This window comes from Colossoma macropomum, unplaced genomic scaffold (assembly GCF_904425465.1).
Source record: "Colossoma macropomum unplaced genomic scaffold, Colossoma_macropomum, whole genome shotgun sequence".
NCBI classification, from domain to species: Eukaryota; Metazoa; Chordata; class Actinopteri; order Characiformes; family Serrasalmidae; genus Colossoma; species Colossoma macropomum.
Window position 1 is genome coordinate 28,476,716 of NW_023494786.1, and position 19,782 is coordinate 28,496,497.

A 19,782-nucleotide genomic window follows, 5' to 3' on the forward strand; every position below is an offset into this window, starting at 1 on the left:
TAAACCATTACTTGTTAGCGACATTTGCCTAATAGCTCCAGTGGAAACGTGCTAAAGAAGCAAACTTCAAACTGAAAATGTCTTGGCTGACAACTCCTTGGTGTCTTGGGGTGATCAGTGGAATCATAATCTGATATAATGCTAAGCGAGTCCTCTGTTGACTGCTGGCGCTACAAGAACTCAGAACAAGATTCTGCATTTATGAGTCACTCGGAAACCACCGAGGAACAAACTACCCATTTTAATGAAAGTGAGCACACTGACCCACTATGAGATCATATCCCTCGTCTTAGTAGAGGAAGCTCGCACAATTCTCCTTTGTCTTCTCTCCCCGAGCAACAGCAGGGGAAGGATGTGCGAGGACAGAGACGAGGAGAGAGGAAGGCGAGAACAAAAAAAAAAGAGAAAGGAAGAGAAAAGAGGGATGGAGGAGAGGACGGATGGCCCTGTCCCAGGGTGTTGGGGCGGCTGGCGGCGGATCCTCAGAAGCCGGCCATTAGCCACGTGGGCCGCGGTCGCTAGCAGCCGATAACGGGACACAATGCCAAACTCTTTATCTCTGTGTAGCCGCATGGTCCAGCTGATTAGCTTCTCCTCTAATTGTCTTGTTCTCTATCTCCCTGCAGTATTTACCAGTGTGTGAGTGTATTTAAGGGGGTGCTGAGGATGAACGTGGCTAAGGCCCTTGGATTCATTGTTTAATGTTTGAGAAGAAGACTACAGCAATAAGCAAGCTGTGGACAGAGGAAGCTATTGTTGTATAAAACCCAAACCCTTCACCCAACTGCTGTAGATAGTACAATCACTTTTTACACCATTGGAAAATGCCAGCTGCACTTCCATTGTGTGAGTAGTTCATGATGGATGGACCAACAGAAATGGTCTAAGATGAAATTTTGCTATATTAATGTAGATTAAAGTTAGAAACGTTGCCATTTCACAGATACAAGTTTTTGTTTCAACAGCGAGAACACAGCAAAAAATATTTCAACAAGTACAAACATCTTAAATGTAATCAATAAATGTAATATTTCTCACTATGAGACTGTTGCAAGAATATTATAAGATTATTCAACCTGTTTCTGTGCATTTTTACTTGTTTTCAGTGATTTTATCTAGTAAAAGTGTCGTATTCCTTTGGCAGATTAGATTACTTGTTTTGAGAAATAATTTCAATTATTTCAAGAAGAAATGTTTAAAACAAATACAATTATCTGCCAATGGAAGAAGACACTTTTATAAGAGAAACTCACTTAAAACCAAGTAAAAATGTGCAGAAATAAGTTAAATCGTCTTATAATATTCTTACAACAGTCTCATAATGAGAAATAGGAAATAAATTAACTACATTTAAGATGTTTACACTTGCTAAGATATCATTTTTTGTCATGAAGTGTTCGGAGTAACACAGTAGAAAGTAATGCATTACAGTCATGTTGTTACTTTCCATGTAACAAAGTAATTAAATTCTTGTAATCAATGCCATTGCTTGTGTTACTCATATGTCTCTAGAAGAATACTGTTTATTATATGCAATGCATTTAAAACATAAAATGTCCTTGTACATAACTGGTACGTGCATGTACTACTTGCGACAGCTGACCACTTCAATTATGAATGTGAGCAGTGAAAAGTGAGTTTAGGCCGTAAAAACTTGATATGTGACCTGTCGTAGCATCTAATCACGCTAATATCAAACTAATGGATAAAGATTCGCATGCTGAAGAAGACAGAGCTCCAACCTCACGTAAACAGCTCTGTAATGTTAATGTAATGGGCTATTTCTTTCTAAATAAAGTACTGAAAGGACTACTGAGCTTTCCCTTTGGGGGTCTTCAGGTTCTTTACACTTGGTACAGGTTTGTTTGGATTTTAGAGAATAACTTAAAAGTAAAGTAACGAGTGGTGAGATTGCCTTTCCAGTAAGTGATAAATAATCCTCTTACAGTTTGAAAGCAGTAATTAGTGATAGGCAATTGAGGTGCAGGTAGAATAGCAGTAGGGGTCAAATCCCAGAACTGAAAGGGTTTGTGTTTATACCCTTGGGCAAGGCACTCAACCACCCCCCAATGTCCCAGGCAGTGGCAATACTGTGCTACTACCAGACTGAGAAAAGTGAGGCAGCAAAATGACAAATTTCCATAAAGTACACAACATAATTGATCACTTCTTTTTTTGAGTGCTAAGCAACTGTGACTACATCCCGAAATGTGATTATTTCAAAGACGTGTGAACACAAAAATTGGATCTTTGGAATTTGAGGTACATATTCAATACCTTGTGGCTGTACACTCTCAGGGCAGTACACCTCTTGTTACTGAGGTGGGACCCTCAAGGGTACATCTCAGTACCTTTAGTCAGGGAACATAATTGTACCATAATCCACTGAAATGATATTCTCTAAGCTGTACTGACTCCACACACCCCGTCTCGTCTCCAGGCTTTTATTTTATTGCTCTATTTTAAATCATTCGGTTATGAAAAGGTACAAATCTGTACTTTTCACCTGGAAAAACTTATTTAAGGTTCACAATCAGACCTTAAAACCACTGTTGTACCTTTGAGGGAACATTTACATTGTTTGTACCTTGATAAATGAAAAATGTACCTGCACAGAACCTTTATTTCTAACAGTGTAGTGTGAATGATCAGATATGCCAGATCAGATTATCATCTGATGTGTGGATCACGTTAACAGTGGCTAACAATCACAGCTAACTTGATGTATGCAAGACCTGTCAGGACATGTTCACACTAATGACATATGGGCCACTTACAAACATGAATATGAGCAGTTGAGCTAGAATTGAGCAACTTCAGCAACTTAGCCTAACAAAATCTGTGTCATATAAAGGATCTGACAATTCACTTTACCCTATATATGACAACGCATCAGATATTTAGCTCAAATCTGATGTGAAATAATCCAGTTTTGTGTTCACACAGCTTTGAGAAAATGGATCTGTGCCACTTCAAGTCATAGTTGCTCATCTTTGCTGTTCTCTGGAATTGGTTATAAGAGGAAGGAAAAGACATTTCTAACTTTAATGCAAATGAGCTTGTATTCCTTATCATTCCGGACCATTTCTAATGGTTCATTCATCAAGAAACATTCACACAATGTAAAGGCCAGCGGGTGTAAAACATGAAAAACAAATAAAATTGAGTCTCAGTTTTGATATGACAGCGACGCTGTGATGGTCTAAAAGTTATGGCAAGGGAAATGGAGGGGAAAAAAAAGATTCTGGAGCATCTTCTCCACAGGGGGTAGCGCAATACTCAAAGAAAAACTGTTTCCTGACACTTAGAATTACGTCTCCCCGGATGTCCGCATAAGCTAAATGAGACATAACGCGAAGTGGATTTGACTCGAGGCATCAACATGCCTGCTTTACCCTGAATTAGATCCTTCCTCTCCGTTTAGCGTCTCTCCGTTGTCGGAGAGAGAGAGATAAGGGGGCTTTATTTTCAGCATGCTGGAAAAGAGCGCGGCATATCCGCGGCTGATCCCGCACAGATTTGCAGCGTATTCGAAAGCGTCCGTAACACCCAAAGTCAAACCCTGCAACATGCCCAGCATATGTACATGCAGTGTAGCCTGGAGAGGAAAAAAGAGAAATCTCTCTCGATTTGCTCTCCGCTGTAAACAAATCTGACCTTTAAATCCAGCATGTGTGTGTACGTGTGTATGTGTGTGTGTGTGTGTATGTGTGTATGATGTGTGTGTGTGTGTGTGTGTGTGTGTGTGTGTGAGCAGCTACACCGCCGGGCCCATCACACTGGACCCCGTGGAGCACGAGCCAATCAAAGTGCGCCAAAACTCATCCATATCTATGCCATGCGAGTGTCTCCTAAATAATGCAGCAGCTTCCCGCACCAGACCGTTTCTGCTGCATCGGCGCTATTGTGAGCCCTGTGTGTCACGAGCGCGCACACACACACACACATACACTCATCATCGAGCTCGCTCGCCTTCCAACTTTTCCCGTCTTTTTTTCTGCCTCTCCCTCTCTCTCTCTCTCTCTCTCTCTCTCAGTCTCCAGTCTTCGCTTCAGAGAGTGAGATGAGGTGAAGGGGGGGGTATTGAAAGAGAAGAGAGAGACAAAAGGAAAAAGACAAAGAAGGAAGAAGTGGAGATGGAGGTAGAAAAAGAGAAAGAGGTAGAGAGAAAGGGAAGATGAAAATAAGGGGGAATAGAGAAAGAGGAGAGGGAGTGAGTGAGAGAGAGTTAGACAGAAAGGGGGAAATGGAGTGAAATTGAACAGAGAGAGAGAGAGACAGAGGGAAAGAGAGAGAAAGAGAGAGAGAGAGAGAGAAGGAGAGAGAGAGACCAACAAAGAGACAGAGAGGGTGAGAAGAGAAAAATAGGGGGAAGAATGAGAGAGAGAGGGAGAGAGAGAAAGAGAGAGAGAGAGAGAGATAGAGAAAGATAGAGACCAACAATGCGATTGGGAGAGAAGTGGGAGAGAACAGAAAAATAGGGGGAAGAGAGAAAGAGAGAGAAAGAGACAAAAATAGAGAGAGAGAGGGAGGGAGAGAGAGAGAAGAAAGAGAAGGAAACAGAGAGACCAACAAAGAGACAGATAGGCAGAGAACAGAGAAATAGGGGAAAGAAAGGGAGAGAGATACAGAGCGAGAGAGAGAGAGAAAAAGAGAGAGAAGAAAGAGAAAGAAAGGGGTAAAAAAGCAGGGAGAGAGAGAAGCAGGGAGTGAGCAAAAAGTGGGAAGAAGGAGCAGGAGCGACAGAGAGACAGAATAGGAGGGAGAGGGAGAGAGGGAGAGAGAGACAAAGCACTGAAAAAGAAGAGCCCGAGTGAGATAAAGAGGTGAAGAGAGAGAATTCTGTCACGCCTTCCTTTTCTTTGAACACTCACAGAAGCTTGTCTTGATTTACACCCTCCACACCATGTAAACATATGGCCAGTTAACCCGCAGACAGAGCCCCCCCACAGTCCTGCATCCCTTCACAGGGACCTCCGCTCTGCAGCTCATGCATTATGCACACGGCTCCTTAACCAGGCCTCCGGTGCCACAGGGCCAGCCTCCTCTGGCCTTGCTCTCCACTTACAGAGGGGAAAGAACGGATAAACCGTCATTCACTCTGATACAGCGGCCACCAACTACTGTTATGGTTGATGATACTACAGAGAGCAGAACTGTCTCAGTTAGCTTCTCCTGAAAGTGAAGCCCTGACCAATAGGAGAAGACATGAGGGGACATCACTAGAACAACCCTCGCTTTCGGCTTCAACTATCCGGCTGAAGTGAGAGATCCTGCTTTGTGGAACACTAAATCCAGGGGTTCTACCTGAAAGTTAAACTCCAACACACCTGCTCTGACTAACGTGTTATTTCACAGGAAGAAGGTGTTACATCTTCAGGAAGAGGGTGGTGGAGACTGATCTAATGGAACCAACAACTATACAAACACAGGACTCTTTAATCAGCCTTTCTAAACATTTATCTGTATATGTAGCTACTTAGCCTACCAGTCTGTCTTTCTACCAGTCTGTCTGTCTGTCTATCTTTCTTTCCACATGTCTGTCTGTCTACCTGTCTATCTATCCATCTACCTACCATACATACCAATAGACAGACTGATAGATAGATAGATAGATAGATAGATAGATAGATAGATAGATAGATAGATAGATAGATAGATAGATAGATAGATAGATAGATATGTGGAAAGAATGTAGACAGACAGACGGATAGACACACAGACATGCAGAAAGATAGACAGATATCTATCTATCTGTCTATCTGTCTTTGTCTATATAGTGGTCTGTCCGTATATTTGTCTGTCTATCCACCCATCCATCCGTTTTTCTCTCTAACTAAAGGGGTAATCTGAAGCTTAGTAATACGCACACAGTAAAGAAAGAGCAAGAGCAAAAAAGAGAGAGAGAGAGAGAGAGAGAGGAGAGAGAGAGAGAGAGAGAGAGAGAGAGACGGAGCGAGTGAGAGAGCAAGTATGAGCGATGAATTTCCTCTGAACTTTACAAGGTTCAGGACTGCATGGCGACAGGGGCCGAGGCGGAAGGGAAGCGGGGGAAAAAAACGTGTGATCTTTGCACACTTCCTTTGAACTTAGCCCCTACGAGACCGAACAACCCTAAGCTAAAGGTTCCAAAAAAGACTCTCTCGCCCAAGATTACTCAGAATACTGATGCCGGAGTGCAGCGGCGTTCCGCCGGGACGCTGGGGGGACATTCCGAGAAAGCAAATTATGGATGGAGCGCGCTCGGCTTTGGTTCGGGCATACATATGAATGTGTGTGCGGTGTGGAGGAGCCTGTTTTTCTCCCAGCTTTCTGTCATGTTTCCGCCTCAGTCGCTACTAGTTCTAAGCCCCCAGTGTTGTCGGATACCCCCCGAGCGGGTGCATGTATGTGGGGGTGTGCGGCGTATAGAAAGTGAGAGTGAACGGGAGAGCTGGGGGGCTAGTACTTTTGCGTATAGTCAGTCGTGTGTGAGTGCATGAGCGCGAGAGAGCGTGCAAGAAAAAAACTCGCACAGCACTGCGGTGTGTGTGTCCATTAGCCGTGGATGTGGGAGTGTGTGAGTCAACAGCATGGCGCCTGTCAGGGCTCCCAGTGTGCAGCGCTGCTTGTATAGATGTCAGGTGAGATGAGTAGTGGAGGCCATATGGGAGCTTGTGAGAACCTCACTGCTCCTCCTTCAGCAGCTGCTGCCAGTCTGTCAACCAATAGCCTTACCTACCTCCCTCTCCCTCTCGCACACACACACACTTTCACACACACCGTGTTCTCTGATTGGAATCCCATGTGTCAAATCCAATGCTCTGCAGTTTCAGGACTCTAACTACTTTAACTACATTGTTCTTTTAAAGGCCCTTTAAAGGGCCCATGTCCCACATGTTTGTAGGATCTGCTTTTCCTCCACTTATGAGGTTTGTGTGCTTTTAAACACCAAAAAACAGCCAGTAAATGATATATATATATATATATATATATATATATATATTTTCAGTTTTTGACATAATTTGAAAATGCCTGTTTCCCTTTATATTGTGTGTAAATTTCATGATGAATGAACCAAAAGAAATGGCCCAAATTACTTGGAAAGAAGTCCGGTTCCATTGACTTACATTAAAAATAGAGCAAGTTTTTTCCTTCTCCTGCAAAGTTACCTTTTTGGAGAAACGAGAGCTTTTACTGTGCTAATAAGTCTGATATATGTAAATGATGTCAGTTCTGATTGGCTGCTTCCTTTAAAAGCTTTCAGTCCAGGCTGAAACACTTTTTATAACATAAAATGGAAGGCTGAACAGGCAAATATACATAAATATATTGGTTTTTGTGACATCATAAGCACAATTCATTCAAATCAATTCAAAAAAGGCTGTTTTAGCTGATTAGTTTCCATATATAGACAGTTGGACTGGAGAGTAAATGCTGTTTTTGTGACTTCAACAGTGTTTAGACCCACATACTACATTAAACTCTTATTTGACAATTCAATTTTCCATGATATAGGCCCTGTAAACCTCTCGAAAGGGCCAGTATAAGAGCTCACTAAAAGTTCACTACACTGAAAAAAGCAATGCATTGTATTTACATGATTCAAATGTATCCTGTGTGTCAGATCCAGTGCAGTACAGTTTCAAGGCATATGTCCACTCCAATATCCCTTCAGCCACTTAAAGTACCAGTTTATTAATTGTAAGGCTTATTTTACCCAGTATAGTCACTATGAATGAGGCTTCTTTGTAATCTGTGCAGTGCAGTTTAGTTAAGAACTAAAATTTTGGGCCCCCAAACTGGCCCTAAAGAGGTTGATCTGTATATGGGCCCACTGTTCAATTTCATTCTATTCAATTCAATACAATATACTGCATCAATGCAATTTCATCATCCAGTTTGCTTACTTTGTTTTCTGATTGGAATATCAGGTCAGATTCAATCCCTATTAAACTATTTCAAGGCATATTTTCACCTTAGTGCCACTTGAAACCACTTGGCCAGGGCCTGGTCCAAATTTATATTACATATTTCCATGACTTAAGGAACAATTAGCTACTTTGCATTGTAGTCCATGTATGTAATGAATACAATGGTTTAGGATGTAACTGGATGTCTGGGGGGTTTTAAGAGTATAAACCATTTAAAGTGTAAGCGTCAGTGTGGCCACTGTTCAGTTCCTCACTATGTAACTGTACAACTTACATATTGGCCTCATATGTATGCATTATACTGTATTGAGCTGACATGCTTAAAATATAAAGCTGAACCAAACCTTGTATCTCCAAAATGGTAACTTTACAGGAGAAGGAAAAAACCGACTCTACTATTAATGTAAGTCAAAGGAACCAGACGTCTTTCCAAGTCATTTTGGACCTTTTCTGTTTGTCCATTCATCATGAAATTAACATATAATATAAAGGGCAACAGTAATTTTCAAATTATGTCAAAAACTGAAAGATGACATTGTTCCAACATATCGTTTACGATATAAATAAACTTACAGTGCATAAACACAACTGCTGTCATTTTTCTCAGTTTTGGTACTGAATGTGTTGATGTAATGTATCTCCCTCCATTAGAAGCGATCTATGCATTTAATGAAGCGAATTCAATGAACTGTGTTTAAAGTTTAGTGAATTGACGGTGCTTACAGGATAAAAACCCCTTAACTGAATAATACGCTCAGAGTTTAAGGAGATAAGTCTCACTGCAGTCTCCCACACCAACATGTCCAACAACTGTTCAGGCATGCTGCAGTGGAACTCAGTGATAGGCACCAGCCCTAAGGGGGTCTTTTATTATTAATTTAATGTATGGCAAAGAGAATTTTCTGTGTTGAAGTTACTTATTCATTCTTTCCTGCCAGTGTGAGGCCAAAAAAAAGAGAAAACAATCCAGGAGGACTGTGTTGCTGCCCACAGCCACTGCGCGCTGCAGCTTCACTCTGCTCAGAAGCTCCATTTGCAAATTGGCTCAGACATTTGCATGAACATATTAACATTTCTCACTAATATCTCCTTTCCTCCTCGTTTGAGCGTCACATGCATTTATGATCGCACGTTTAAATCTCGCTCCTGCCTTCATTACGGTCAGTACGGGGTAAAGAGAGAGAAGAGAAAAAAAATAGAAAGAACGACAGAAAGAAAGAGAAGAGAAAAAGAGAGAAAGAGACAGAAGGAGAGAGAATGGGAAAGAGAAAAGGAAAAAGAGAGAGTAAGATGGAGAGAGAGAGTGAAGGAGAATGTAACAATGCAAGACAATGGAGAGAAGAGGAAAAAAGAAAGAGAAGGAAAGACAAAAAGAAAGAAGATGAAAGAGAGAGAGGGAAAGAAAGAGAGGAGATAAAAGAGAAAGATAAAGAAAGAGGAGAGAGGAAAAAGACAAAAGGACAGAAGGAGAGAGAAAATGAACATGAGAGAGAGAGAGAGAGAGAGAGAGAATGTAAGATGATGGAGAGAAGAGGAAAAAATAGATAGATAGCGAGAGAGAGAGAGAGAGAGAGAGAGAGAGAGAGAGAGAGAGAGGAGAGGAAAGAGATAAAGAAGGGGAGAGAGAAAAGGAACGAGAGAGTAAGACAGAGAGAGAGAGAGAGAGAGAGAGAGAGAGAGAGAGAGAGAGAGAGAGAGAGAGCGACAGAGAGAGAAAAGGAGCGAGAGAGAAAGAGAGCGAGAGAGAAAGAGAAGAGAAAAAAGAAGGGAAGAGACAGAAGGAGAGAGATAAGAGCAAGAACGAAAGTAAGTGACAGAGAGAGAGAGAGAGAGAGAGAGGGAGAGAGAGAGAGAGAGAGAGAGAACTCAGCGCAACATTTTAGAGACGCGTTTTGCGTGTCCTCAGCCTTTGTCTCACGCTGATATGGAGCGCGCGCGTTAATAATACAGCTAATAAGTAAATAAATAAACAAAATGAATAAAAGATTTTCCAAGAGGCGCGCGGCGGAAAAACAACAACGCTACACAAAAAAATGGGCCACGAGATGGAACGAAATTCACCATCTCACAGCTGCGGGCACTAAAGACCGAGCTCAGCGCAACAGCGCCGCCCTGCTGGCACAGAACCGCGCGGGGTCGCCGGCGTCCTCAGCCTCAGAGGCAGCAGCGCGCGACCTCAACCGGGCTCTGCGCTATCTGACACGCGCGCACACAGCACGCAATGCAAAGCTCTGCTCTCCCAAAATACAAACAACACAAAAGAAGCAGCTCGCGGGCTGCAGCAGGTCTGAAGGCTTCGAGACAGCCCCCATAAAGACCCCCAAACAGCCCCACAAACACCAACACCCGGAGCGAGTACAAGCCGAAGCATGAATGAGTAAAAGAGTGCCGCGCGGGTATCCCTTAGGACATCTCGCGTTTTCGCGGAGAGCTTCGCACAAGCACACGCTGGCGCGCGCGCACGCACGCACCTCGGCTCGCGCTCGCGCCCCGCCACCGTTTATATTTCTTTAATGCTGTTGCATTATTCTGTTTGAAAGCGATGCAGCGGTGGCCTGTGAAATGATTAAGAGGTGTTTCTCTGCTTCTCTCTCCAGAGCGCTAAAAGCGCGTCTCCTCGAGCTTTTATCGCGCGCTCGCCTGCAGATACCTGCAGAGGTGTTGTGCCTTGACTCGGTCCCCACTTCCTCCCTCATTTTTCATTAAAGACTGGGGTCACTTGGGGGCAAACAAAAGTTAAACGAGGAAAAGTTTCATAAAGTTCACTCAGTCCTGAATAAAACACTTTTACACTGAACTTACCATGCTGAAAAACGGGAACTGGCCTAATTGTCTCAGATACAAAGGTAATAAACTGTCACTGGGGCAGTGCCCCACTTGTCACTGGGGAGGGACCCTCAGGGGTACATCTCAGTACCTTTCAAGGAACATAACTGTCCCATAATCCATTGAAATTATATTTTATAAGCTGTATTGACTCCACACACCCCGTCTCGTCTCCAGGCTTTTTATTTTACTGTTCTGTTTTAAAACATTCGGTTATGAAAAGGTACAAATACGAACTTTTCACCTGGAAAAAAACTTATTTAAGGTACACAATTGGACCTTAAAACCACTGTTGTACCTTTGAGGGAACATTTACAGTGTTCGTACCTTGATGAACAAAAAATGTTCCTGCACAGAACCTTTATTTCCAACAGTGTAGAGACCACTGGTCCTGTAGAACACCCTTATATCCCATTAAGAAACTATCAAATGCAGTTAGAATCAGCCAGTGGTTCACCTGTTAACCTATTATGACCCTTTGCTTTGTGATATCAACCCATTAAAAAGCCAAAACATGTGACAAAGCCTATGGGAACCAGAAGAAACACTTAATGGGTTTTTTATATGGGTTTTTCAGCAGAGTTTGCACATCTCAAGTCCAGTTCATCTCTGCTGGTTGTCGATTGTAGTAAAGGGAGTTGATTTAAACAAGATTTCGTTACATTAAACGCAATTTATGCGATTTGCATGAAAAACCCGTACATCCATTTTTTTGTCAGTTTTTCAGTTTTTGACATGATCTGAAAATCACTGTTGTCCTTTACATTGTGTGTAAATTTCGTAAAGAATGGACCAACAGAAACGGCCCAAAACGACTTGGAAGAAACGTCTGGTTCCATAGACTTACATTAAAAGTAAAATATGTTTTTTCCTTCTCTGTAAAGTTCAATTTTAGAGATACGAGGTTTTGTTCCGACAGCAGCGATAAAATAACTCTTGTTCGTACTTAAAAGTTCTGCATCTCTCTCTGTCTCTCTCTCTCTCTCTCTCTCTCTCTCTCTCTCTCTCCCAAAGTTTCACCCATCAATCTCATCCACTGTCAGTGCTGCACAAACCTGCCTCCGTTCACGGGGAACCTGCTGGATCTGCTCTGGAGCCAAATGTGAACACCCTGAGCCAAACGCACGAGGCACCCAAATACAGCGTCCCAACGGACGAGAACCAAACAGCTGCAAGCCAACACACACAAGAACCATGCGCTATTGTGATGTCCAGCGTTTTTGGCCATTCAGTGCCGTCAAGTCCATTTTCCAGCCATGCACTACTGCAATCTCCACGCTGCAATCTCACATTTTAATCCAAGCTTCATTGTAAAAGCCCAACTTTGGCATCCAACCTCAACCACTTAGCAGGAAATTCTGAAATATATCTGAGAGATGGCACCATCCCCTAACAAAAACCGCTGGCTAAAGCGATCGTTTTCCAGTCCTGCTCCTGAAGCCCCCCGTGTGCCCCACAGTCTACTGCTTTTCCTGCTCCAGCGCCCCTATCTCATCCTCACTAAGGCTTTACTAACGACTCGGTGGGCTGTTTGACGCGTGTTGGGGAAGGAAAAGCAGTAAAACACCCAGCAGCAGCGCTGCGCTGCTAACCTGGCTCTCACGGTGGAGCTGCTTTGACGCTGCAGTGCGTTTTTTCGCTCTGAAAGCCCCAGTTTTGACTGCAGAGCTGCTGCTGTCACTGCTGCCCCGTAAAACACCCCAAAAGACCCCAAAGCTCTCCTTACCTGCTCCCCAAAGGCACAGCGCGATGGCAAACGCCAGCATCTTTCCCAAAGCGTCCCTCCTGCTCGAAAAAAGTCCTCAAAGCTGAAAGCTCTCTGCGCTGGACCAGTCAACTCTCAGAACCTCTCCAGCGGAGAGAAATCAGCGCGCGGCTGAGAGGAAAGTGAAGCGCCAGCTTTCAGTCTCTCCGCGGATCCGGCGCGCGTTCACAGCATCGGGAACGTGGCTTTCTCTCCTCACTCCCAACTTTTCTCCCTCTCCCCTTTTTTTTTCTCCCGGGATAATTTCTCTCCAGTCACTGTCCGAGTTTGGCTCAGTTCATTGCCGATCACTCCGCTCGCGTGTATGTGCGTGTGCGTTCAGCAGTGTGGCGTGTGTATGTGCGCGCGCGCGCGTGTGTTGGCTTCGTTGTGCTGATGCTGAATGAAGCTCTACAGCCGTTTCTGTGAGAGAGCCTCTCTCGTATCCTCCTCCTTCTCCTCCTCCTCCGCCTTCTCCTGCTGCTTCTTTCTCTATCGCGCCTTTATTTTTTTTCCCACCCGCATTCCGCCAGACCCCGCAGTCGTGCGCTAGGATTGGTCCCTGGCGTCCCGACTCTGGCGCTAGGATTGGAAAGCAGTTCGTATTGATAAGCTGTCCACCAATCGGCAAACGGTAGAGCAGGAGGCTGGATAGCGATAGCCAATCCTAGCGTAGGGGGCGGGGCCTGACGGAATGCAGGTGGAAAGAAATGTCCAACGCTTATGGCATGTTACGTTCATTATATTGAGGGCACAAGCTGGATATTGGTCGTTGGGTATCTGGTGGGTTTTGGGGGAAAGCCAATAAGTCAATCAATCAATCAATTAATCAACAAATCAATCAATCAATCAATCAATCAATCAACCAATAAGTCACACAAATAAAAGAAATAAATAAAGGTGGCATTTCTGGTCTCAATCTCGAAAAGATATTGACAGTAATGTGGCAAACGTGGGCTTAGATCCCCATAGAACCATGTTTATTACACTCTTAAAAAAGATGGTTCTTAAAGGTTCTTTCGTAAAGAACATGATTCCATATAGAACCATGAACACTCACAAAAACCCTTTGCATGATGAAATGGTTCTTTACATCATGAAAGCATTCTTTATATTGACAGACAATGTGCTGTAGATGCAAAAAGGGTTCTTCTGTTGTGAGGAAGAAGAACCCTTTTGGGTGCTATATAGAACTCTTTTAAAAAAAAGGTTCTATGTAGAACCATCTACCACACATTCTCCATCTATCTGAAGCACCCTTTTGCGATGCAAGGAACCCTTTAATCACGCAAAGGGTTCTTTGTGTGTCCATGATTCTATATAGAACCATTTATTTACTAAAGAACCCTTGAAGAACCATCTTTTTTAAGAACGTAGGTAATGAAGGATAAAAGAAAACGGGTGATGAAGGGCCTGAGTGAAATCAGCAGGGGTTTTGGGGGGTTTGAGGGGGAAGGGGGTGTAACAGTAGGGGGTGACTTGGGTGAATTGGACAGGGGGCGCTATAACAGTAGGGGGTAATTAGTTATGCCAGACTGTGAATAAATAAACCGGGGCGCAAAATAAACAGGTGTGCTGTTTATTTGGCAGTGGAATTGACTAGAGAGAGAAGAGGGATACCTTTAATCAGGTCTGCATTAAGCTTAATGAGGACAGTAGGCTATTGTTTGCAAGAAATCTTGGAGAAAAGATGTGCAAATGCACCTTATGTTGGGTGTTTTGTGCCTTTCATAAACAAAAGAAAGGAATCATCATGTAAAATATTAGCTGATAACATGTTTTGTGATATTTATTGGGTCTTTTTGTTGTCCTGTTGTGTTGGTTCAGCTCCTGGACTGCTTTAACTGTTGCCCACGTCTCTCACTTTGGAGCTGGCATTTTTGTTTTAGACCAAAAGGATCCACAAAGAGAAGAATAGAGCCTAACAAACTTCACTGCCTATCAGAGATGTTTACAAGTATTCATTCGAGTCTGAGTCAAGTCTTGAGTTTCTGGGGTGCGAGAATTTTAGATGAGTTATTAGCTGCAGGCATTGCATTGTACTAAAGTAAACTCCTACTAAAAACCTGTCAGGTTCGACGTGGATTCAAATAACGAACGCTTCACAGAAGAACCTTCAGTTTGATGGATAGAACTGAAGCACTACATTCAAAGTAAATACAGTGTTTAGAGGATAGAGGCAAAACTAGGCTAGTCTGTTGTTTAAATAGCACATATTGCTGCTATTTAAACAACAGACTAGCCTAAACCTCGTATCTCCATTTTTGTCGTTTTTCAGTTTTTGACATCATTTGAAAATGCCTGTTGTCCTTTATATTGTGTGTAAATTTCATGATGACTGGACCAAAAGAAACGGCCCAAAATTACTTGGACAAGAAGTCTGGTTCCATTGACTTGCATTAAAAATACAGTATGTTTTTCCTTTTCCTGTAAATTTTCCATCTTTCCTTTAAACACTGCATTTGCTGCATATAGTGCTTCATTCTCTCCATCAGACTGAAGGATTTTCTATAATGAAAGGCTCGTTATTTGAAGATCTTTCCAATCTGATGTCACTGCAAGCTGCAGGACAATGTAGGTGCAGTAAAATTGTTAATCTAGATCATGAGTCGACTTGTGAGTCAAGACATAAGAAGTTCCACTGCAGTTCTACTCTGTACTGGAGGAGCTTTTAGACCTGATACATTTTTCCTCGAGTTGTTTCTAGCAGCTACTTTTACTTCTACTTGAGTCATTATTTCACTGAAGCAACATACTGTTCCAGGAGTTCTAGGCTGCTCCACTCATCTCTGGTTCAAACACACCTGATTCAACTCATCAGCTCATCCTCAAGCCCTTCACAAGCTTAAAATTGGGGTCTTAAAGCACTAAAATCTGCATTTCAGGGGCTCCAGGACCAGGACTGGAAACACTGCATTAACAGAAGAGTTCTCTTTCATGTCCTTTTTGTGCTTTGCCGTGTTGATTGCAATCAGCTGGGTGATAGAAGATCAATGCCTTCACCCAGGTGCGAATGACATCAGTCGTGTGTCAGACGGTTGGATATTAAAGCACTTCCACATCACAGGGAGAATGATTTACAGCGTTTAGGACGAGGACTTGTCAAATTGCACACTTGTGCCAACACGCCGGCCTTAGATATTCTGCTATGAGTGTGAATTGGTAGGCGTTTAGTCCGGAATGTTTCTCCTCCCTCATAAATGTTTGGAAAATTTTAATAGTGTATTGAATTTACTTGATTCAAAGATGTAAGTCGTATCCAATTCAGTCAAATTGCCATATTATGGAGCACAATTACTGCATTTCAGTTGTTGGTTGTGGTGGTTTCGGTTGATAATCTACTTCTTATTTGTATAATATATTTTCAAATAAAGTTAATTTTGGGTTATTATGTGTTATTGTCATGATAATGGTTTGAAAGTATTTAACAGGTATGTGCTATATTAACCTTCAACCACACGCATTAAGAGAACAATTAAAAAAACTATATCTGATTAACTTTTCTTGCAGAAAACATGATTATTGAAATATAATACATTTTTAAAATAATAATATGTGAGGGGTCCTTTTGGTGTGTGTTGACTTGAGGCAACATTGTGCGACAATGGGATGAAATGATATAGATCCGTGTTCCCTGAAGTGGTGAGACCTGGCTTGTGACTGGCTAAATCCATTCCACTGTTGCACAATGTTGCTTCTAGGCAACAAACATATTTCTGCAAATTTGCACAACTAAAAATGATACTGAATGTTAAAAAGAGGTTTAAAAGTGCCCACTAAAGGATTGTATGACCAAATACATACTTTCTTGCTGTCTTCCTCAAACTCTGCCCTTTATTGTTAACCCTATCAGTGTCCTTAAATATGTATAATGTTATTGTAAAGTGAGGAAAATGCTTGTTGCCCTGAGGCAACATTGTGCAGTACTGGATTAAACATGATGCTAGCATAAATGTAAACATTGCTTGTGCCCATTAAACTGGCACAAAAAACTAATAGAATCACCTGGAATGAATGATTCTGGCCATTTTGAAGCTGTTTGTGTTTATTTGTTAATCAGTCCATTAAGTAGTGCTTTTGATACCAGTGTTCATGCAGTGCTCTCATCAGTGTTTGTAGCAAAGCTGAAATATTAAAGTACCTTGAATTGTTTGAGCAAGCTGTACTATGTCCATTCATGGCATGTATTTTCTAAGGCAGTTAGCTTTGACAAAATATTTGAGCCACTCATGTTATTTAGGGTTGTAATTTCTTTCAAAGGTTTAATTACATTGACTTCATTACACTCAGTGATAAAATTAACACAGAGTCCCATCAACTGGTTGCTGTCTTCAATGCTTTATATATTATGCAATTAAAAATATATGTAACTATATATATGTGACTTTCCCCAAACCTGCAGGTTTTACAAACTTCTGACTTTTTTAAACTTAGAAAATATCATGGAAACAGATTATCTTCATCATTTTCAGCTTCATTTCACAGTGTTTTACTGTGTTATTGAGATTGAATGCTTCCAAATAAGAAGAACAGGTGATGCAGGTGATGTATATTACCTTTATAGACAGAATGTGAAAACATGGGGTGGCACAGTGACAAAGTGGGTAGCACTGTCGACTCACAGCAGAAGGGCCTGGCAACCAGTTCCCCGGCCTGGCAAGCAGCGTTGCAGCGTTTCAGTGTGGAGTTTGCATGTTCTCTGCATGTCTGAGTGGGTTTCCTCCCATAGTCCAAATACACACAACCAGGTGAATTGGAGATACACCCCTAGGTGTGAATGTGTGTATTTGTGTGTCTGCCCTGTGACTGGTGACCTGTCCAGGGTGTTTCCTGTCTTTCACCCAATGAGTGCTTGGCTTCAGGTCCCCCTAAGACCCAGTAAGATAAGTGGCGTAGTATGTGTGTGTGTTTGTGTGTGTGTGTGTGTGTGTGTGTGTGTGTGTGTGTGTGTGTGTTTAAATGGTTAAGATGTAAAGAAACACATTTAGTGGTTAATGGTTGGTGACATGCTCTGCTATAGAGAAATGTACTGAGTTAAAATTCTTCACAGTGATGGTGATAGGAACCAGACGTCCATCTCTAAAAGCTCCCTCACAGAAATTTATTAGAAATTAATCAAATGGTTATTAATACACTACCTGATCCCTGAGACATTGTTTTACGATAGTTTGGTGATAGTTTTGTTCTAAAACGTCTTGTTAATCCATTTATTTTAATCCATTCATGGCAGAGGGGTACATGCAGGGCATTGTGAGGCAAAATAGTCCCCAAAGGAAATGAATTTTTCAGATTTTCCATTATTTTACCATCATCATCAACATTGCATATAAAAACTCAGAAGACACGTGTAGGTTCTGGTGGCTTTGGATAGTACACGAAATGGCTGTATTTGTGTTGTAGACATGGTGACTCCTGGTTCCTATCACCACCACTGTAAAGAACTCTGAATCTATAAGTTTGCCTACAATGAACCATTTCATACCAAACCATCTGAATGACTTTGTTTACATCACAACGACAAAATATGTTTGTAAAAATCATTGGAATTCCCCTTTTATTTTTTGCTATTTTTAAAAAGCACCAAGGCATACAACCTTTCAGATGCTGCATAGAGCCCTTTCTGCTAAGAATGCCTTTAAAATGTGCTTCATGTCATGAAAAGCAGTTTAACATCTTAACTTAATTCAACAGGAAGCTTATTCAGATATTAAGCCGTTATTATGGCTTATTATTCCGTAATAATTCAGTAATTACTACAATTGAGTCAGTAACTACTATGAAACAAGCCAGTCAGCTATGTAGTTATGGGAGTGAGGGGTTTAGACTGTGGGCCCACATGTAGAACATTAGAATTTAAGTGTTTACTTGGTTTTATTCAAATTGAATGAAGGCTTTGAGTAAAATAAGGCTAAACAATCAACAGCAATAGATAATAGTTTATTTAAACAAAAGAAATGTCAATGGCTCGAATCTGACAAGCACTTTAAATCTACCCATTTTCATGTTTCTTTTTTTTCCAGGTGTTGATTGCAGCCTATGTTGAAGGAAACATGGAGGAAGAAGTTAATTCATTGCAATATACAAGTCAATAACACATCTGTATACGTGAGGCTACAGATTTAAATGCATTAGCGCTCTAACCTCATGTGAGATAGCCGCCTTTAGGAGTTGACTTAGGTGTGTTTAAAGAAAGGAAACACTAATGTATGCATACTGTGGCCCCAGGGACCTGAATTTGACACCGTTGCTCTATAAACATCACAGCTGTGTACTAACTGTTAGCATCCTGCTTAGTAAACAGGAGCGTCTTCAGTGTGAAGTCTACCAGATCGAGGCAGAGTGCAAGCGAGATGTGGGAATGTGGGAATGAATGCTATGTCGGAGTCTGAACCCGTCGGCATCCGTCTTGGCTTGGATAATCCTAGAGTGAATCCTGGAAAAAATAAAAAGTGGGGGGAAAAAAAGCCAGTCATTTCAAGACATAACATCTAGGACGTTTCATCTAGGAAGTCTTTTGAATGCGTAAATTATTAATACGAAAATAAAAGAGGGTTTTTTGGGAATGTTTATTAATAATAAATACCGTTTGATATTTACTAAACTGTTCTGCGGGAGAAGAGAGGCGACAGTAAAGACGTCGTTTGCATGGTAATTGTAAGAAAAGTTATAAATTAGGCATGAGGTGAAGTTATATGGAAATGCGACTCCCCGGGAAATGAGAATATTTTAACAAAATATTATCTCAGTCCCCATTTGACCCGGGGTCAATTAGAAAAGAAACGTCAACGTCGGCAAACGCGGGGGTTGGAAATTAAAATGGGAGCTTCCTCTCCTGTCTAATTTGCAAGGCTGATGCAAAGTTAAAGTGAAACAAGTGTGTTGTCTCGAGATTGCGGCTTAATTTGACAGACAGGACACTGAAGAATTGATTAGGATCTGAGCCTGACAGGCAACCAAAGCAAGGCTACCTGAAAGGCGGCGGCTTCAGCAAGCGAGAGCAGACAGGGCTGTCTTTATTTATCCGAGGGCTGCTGCAGTTCGAGCGCAGACTCATGAGATTATAATGCAATAAATACTAAATTAAAGCCTCTTACTTCAGCCTACAGTGGTGCGTTATAGTTCTAAAATCAGCATGCAATATCTCTCTCATCTGCTGTAAAATTAATATACAATATTCATGAAAGGTCATCTTACTTTATTCAGAGCTCATAAATCAAAGTTAGTGCTTCACAGGTTTTTTTCAAACATTTCAGTGGACACATTATAGCGATTAATCTGACCCCAACTATGATGGGTCTG

General features: G+C 41.9%; 1 protein-coding gene across 1 annotated transcript in view; it reads right to left on the bottom strand.

Moving 5' to 3' along the window:
• The window catches only part of kirrel3l (kirre like nephrin family adhesion molecule 3, like), a 73,622-nt gene extending 60,685 nt beyond the window's left edge, over positions 1–12,937 (bottom strand). The window contains exon 1 of the mRNA XM_036565265.1: positions 12,466–12,937. Within this exon, the coding sequence (XP_036421158.1) occupies positions 12,466–12,505 (40 nt within the window). The 5' untranslated portion in view covers positions 12,506–12,937. The remainder of the gene's footprint in view (positions 1–12,465) is intronic.
• Positions 12,938–19,782: the final 6,845 nt, after the last annotated feature.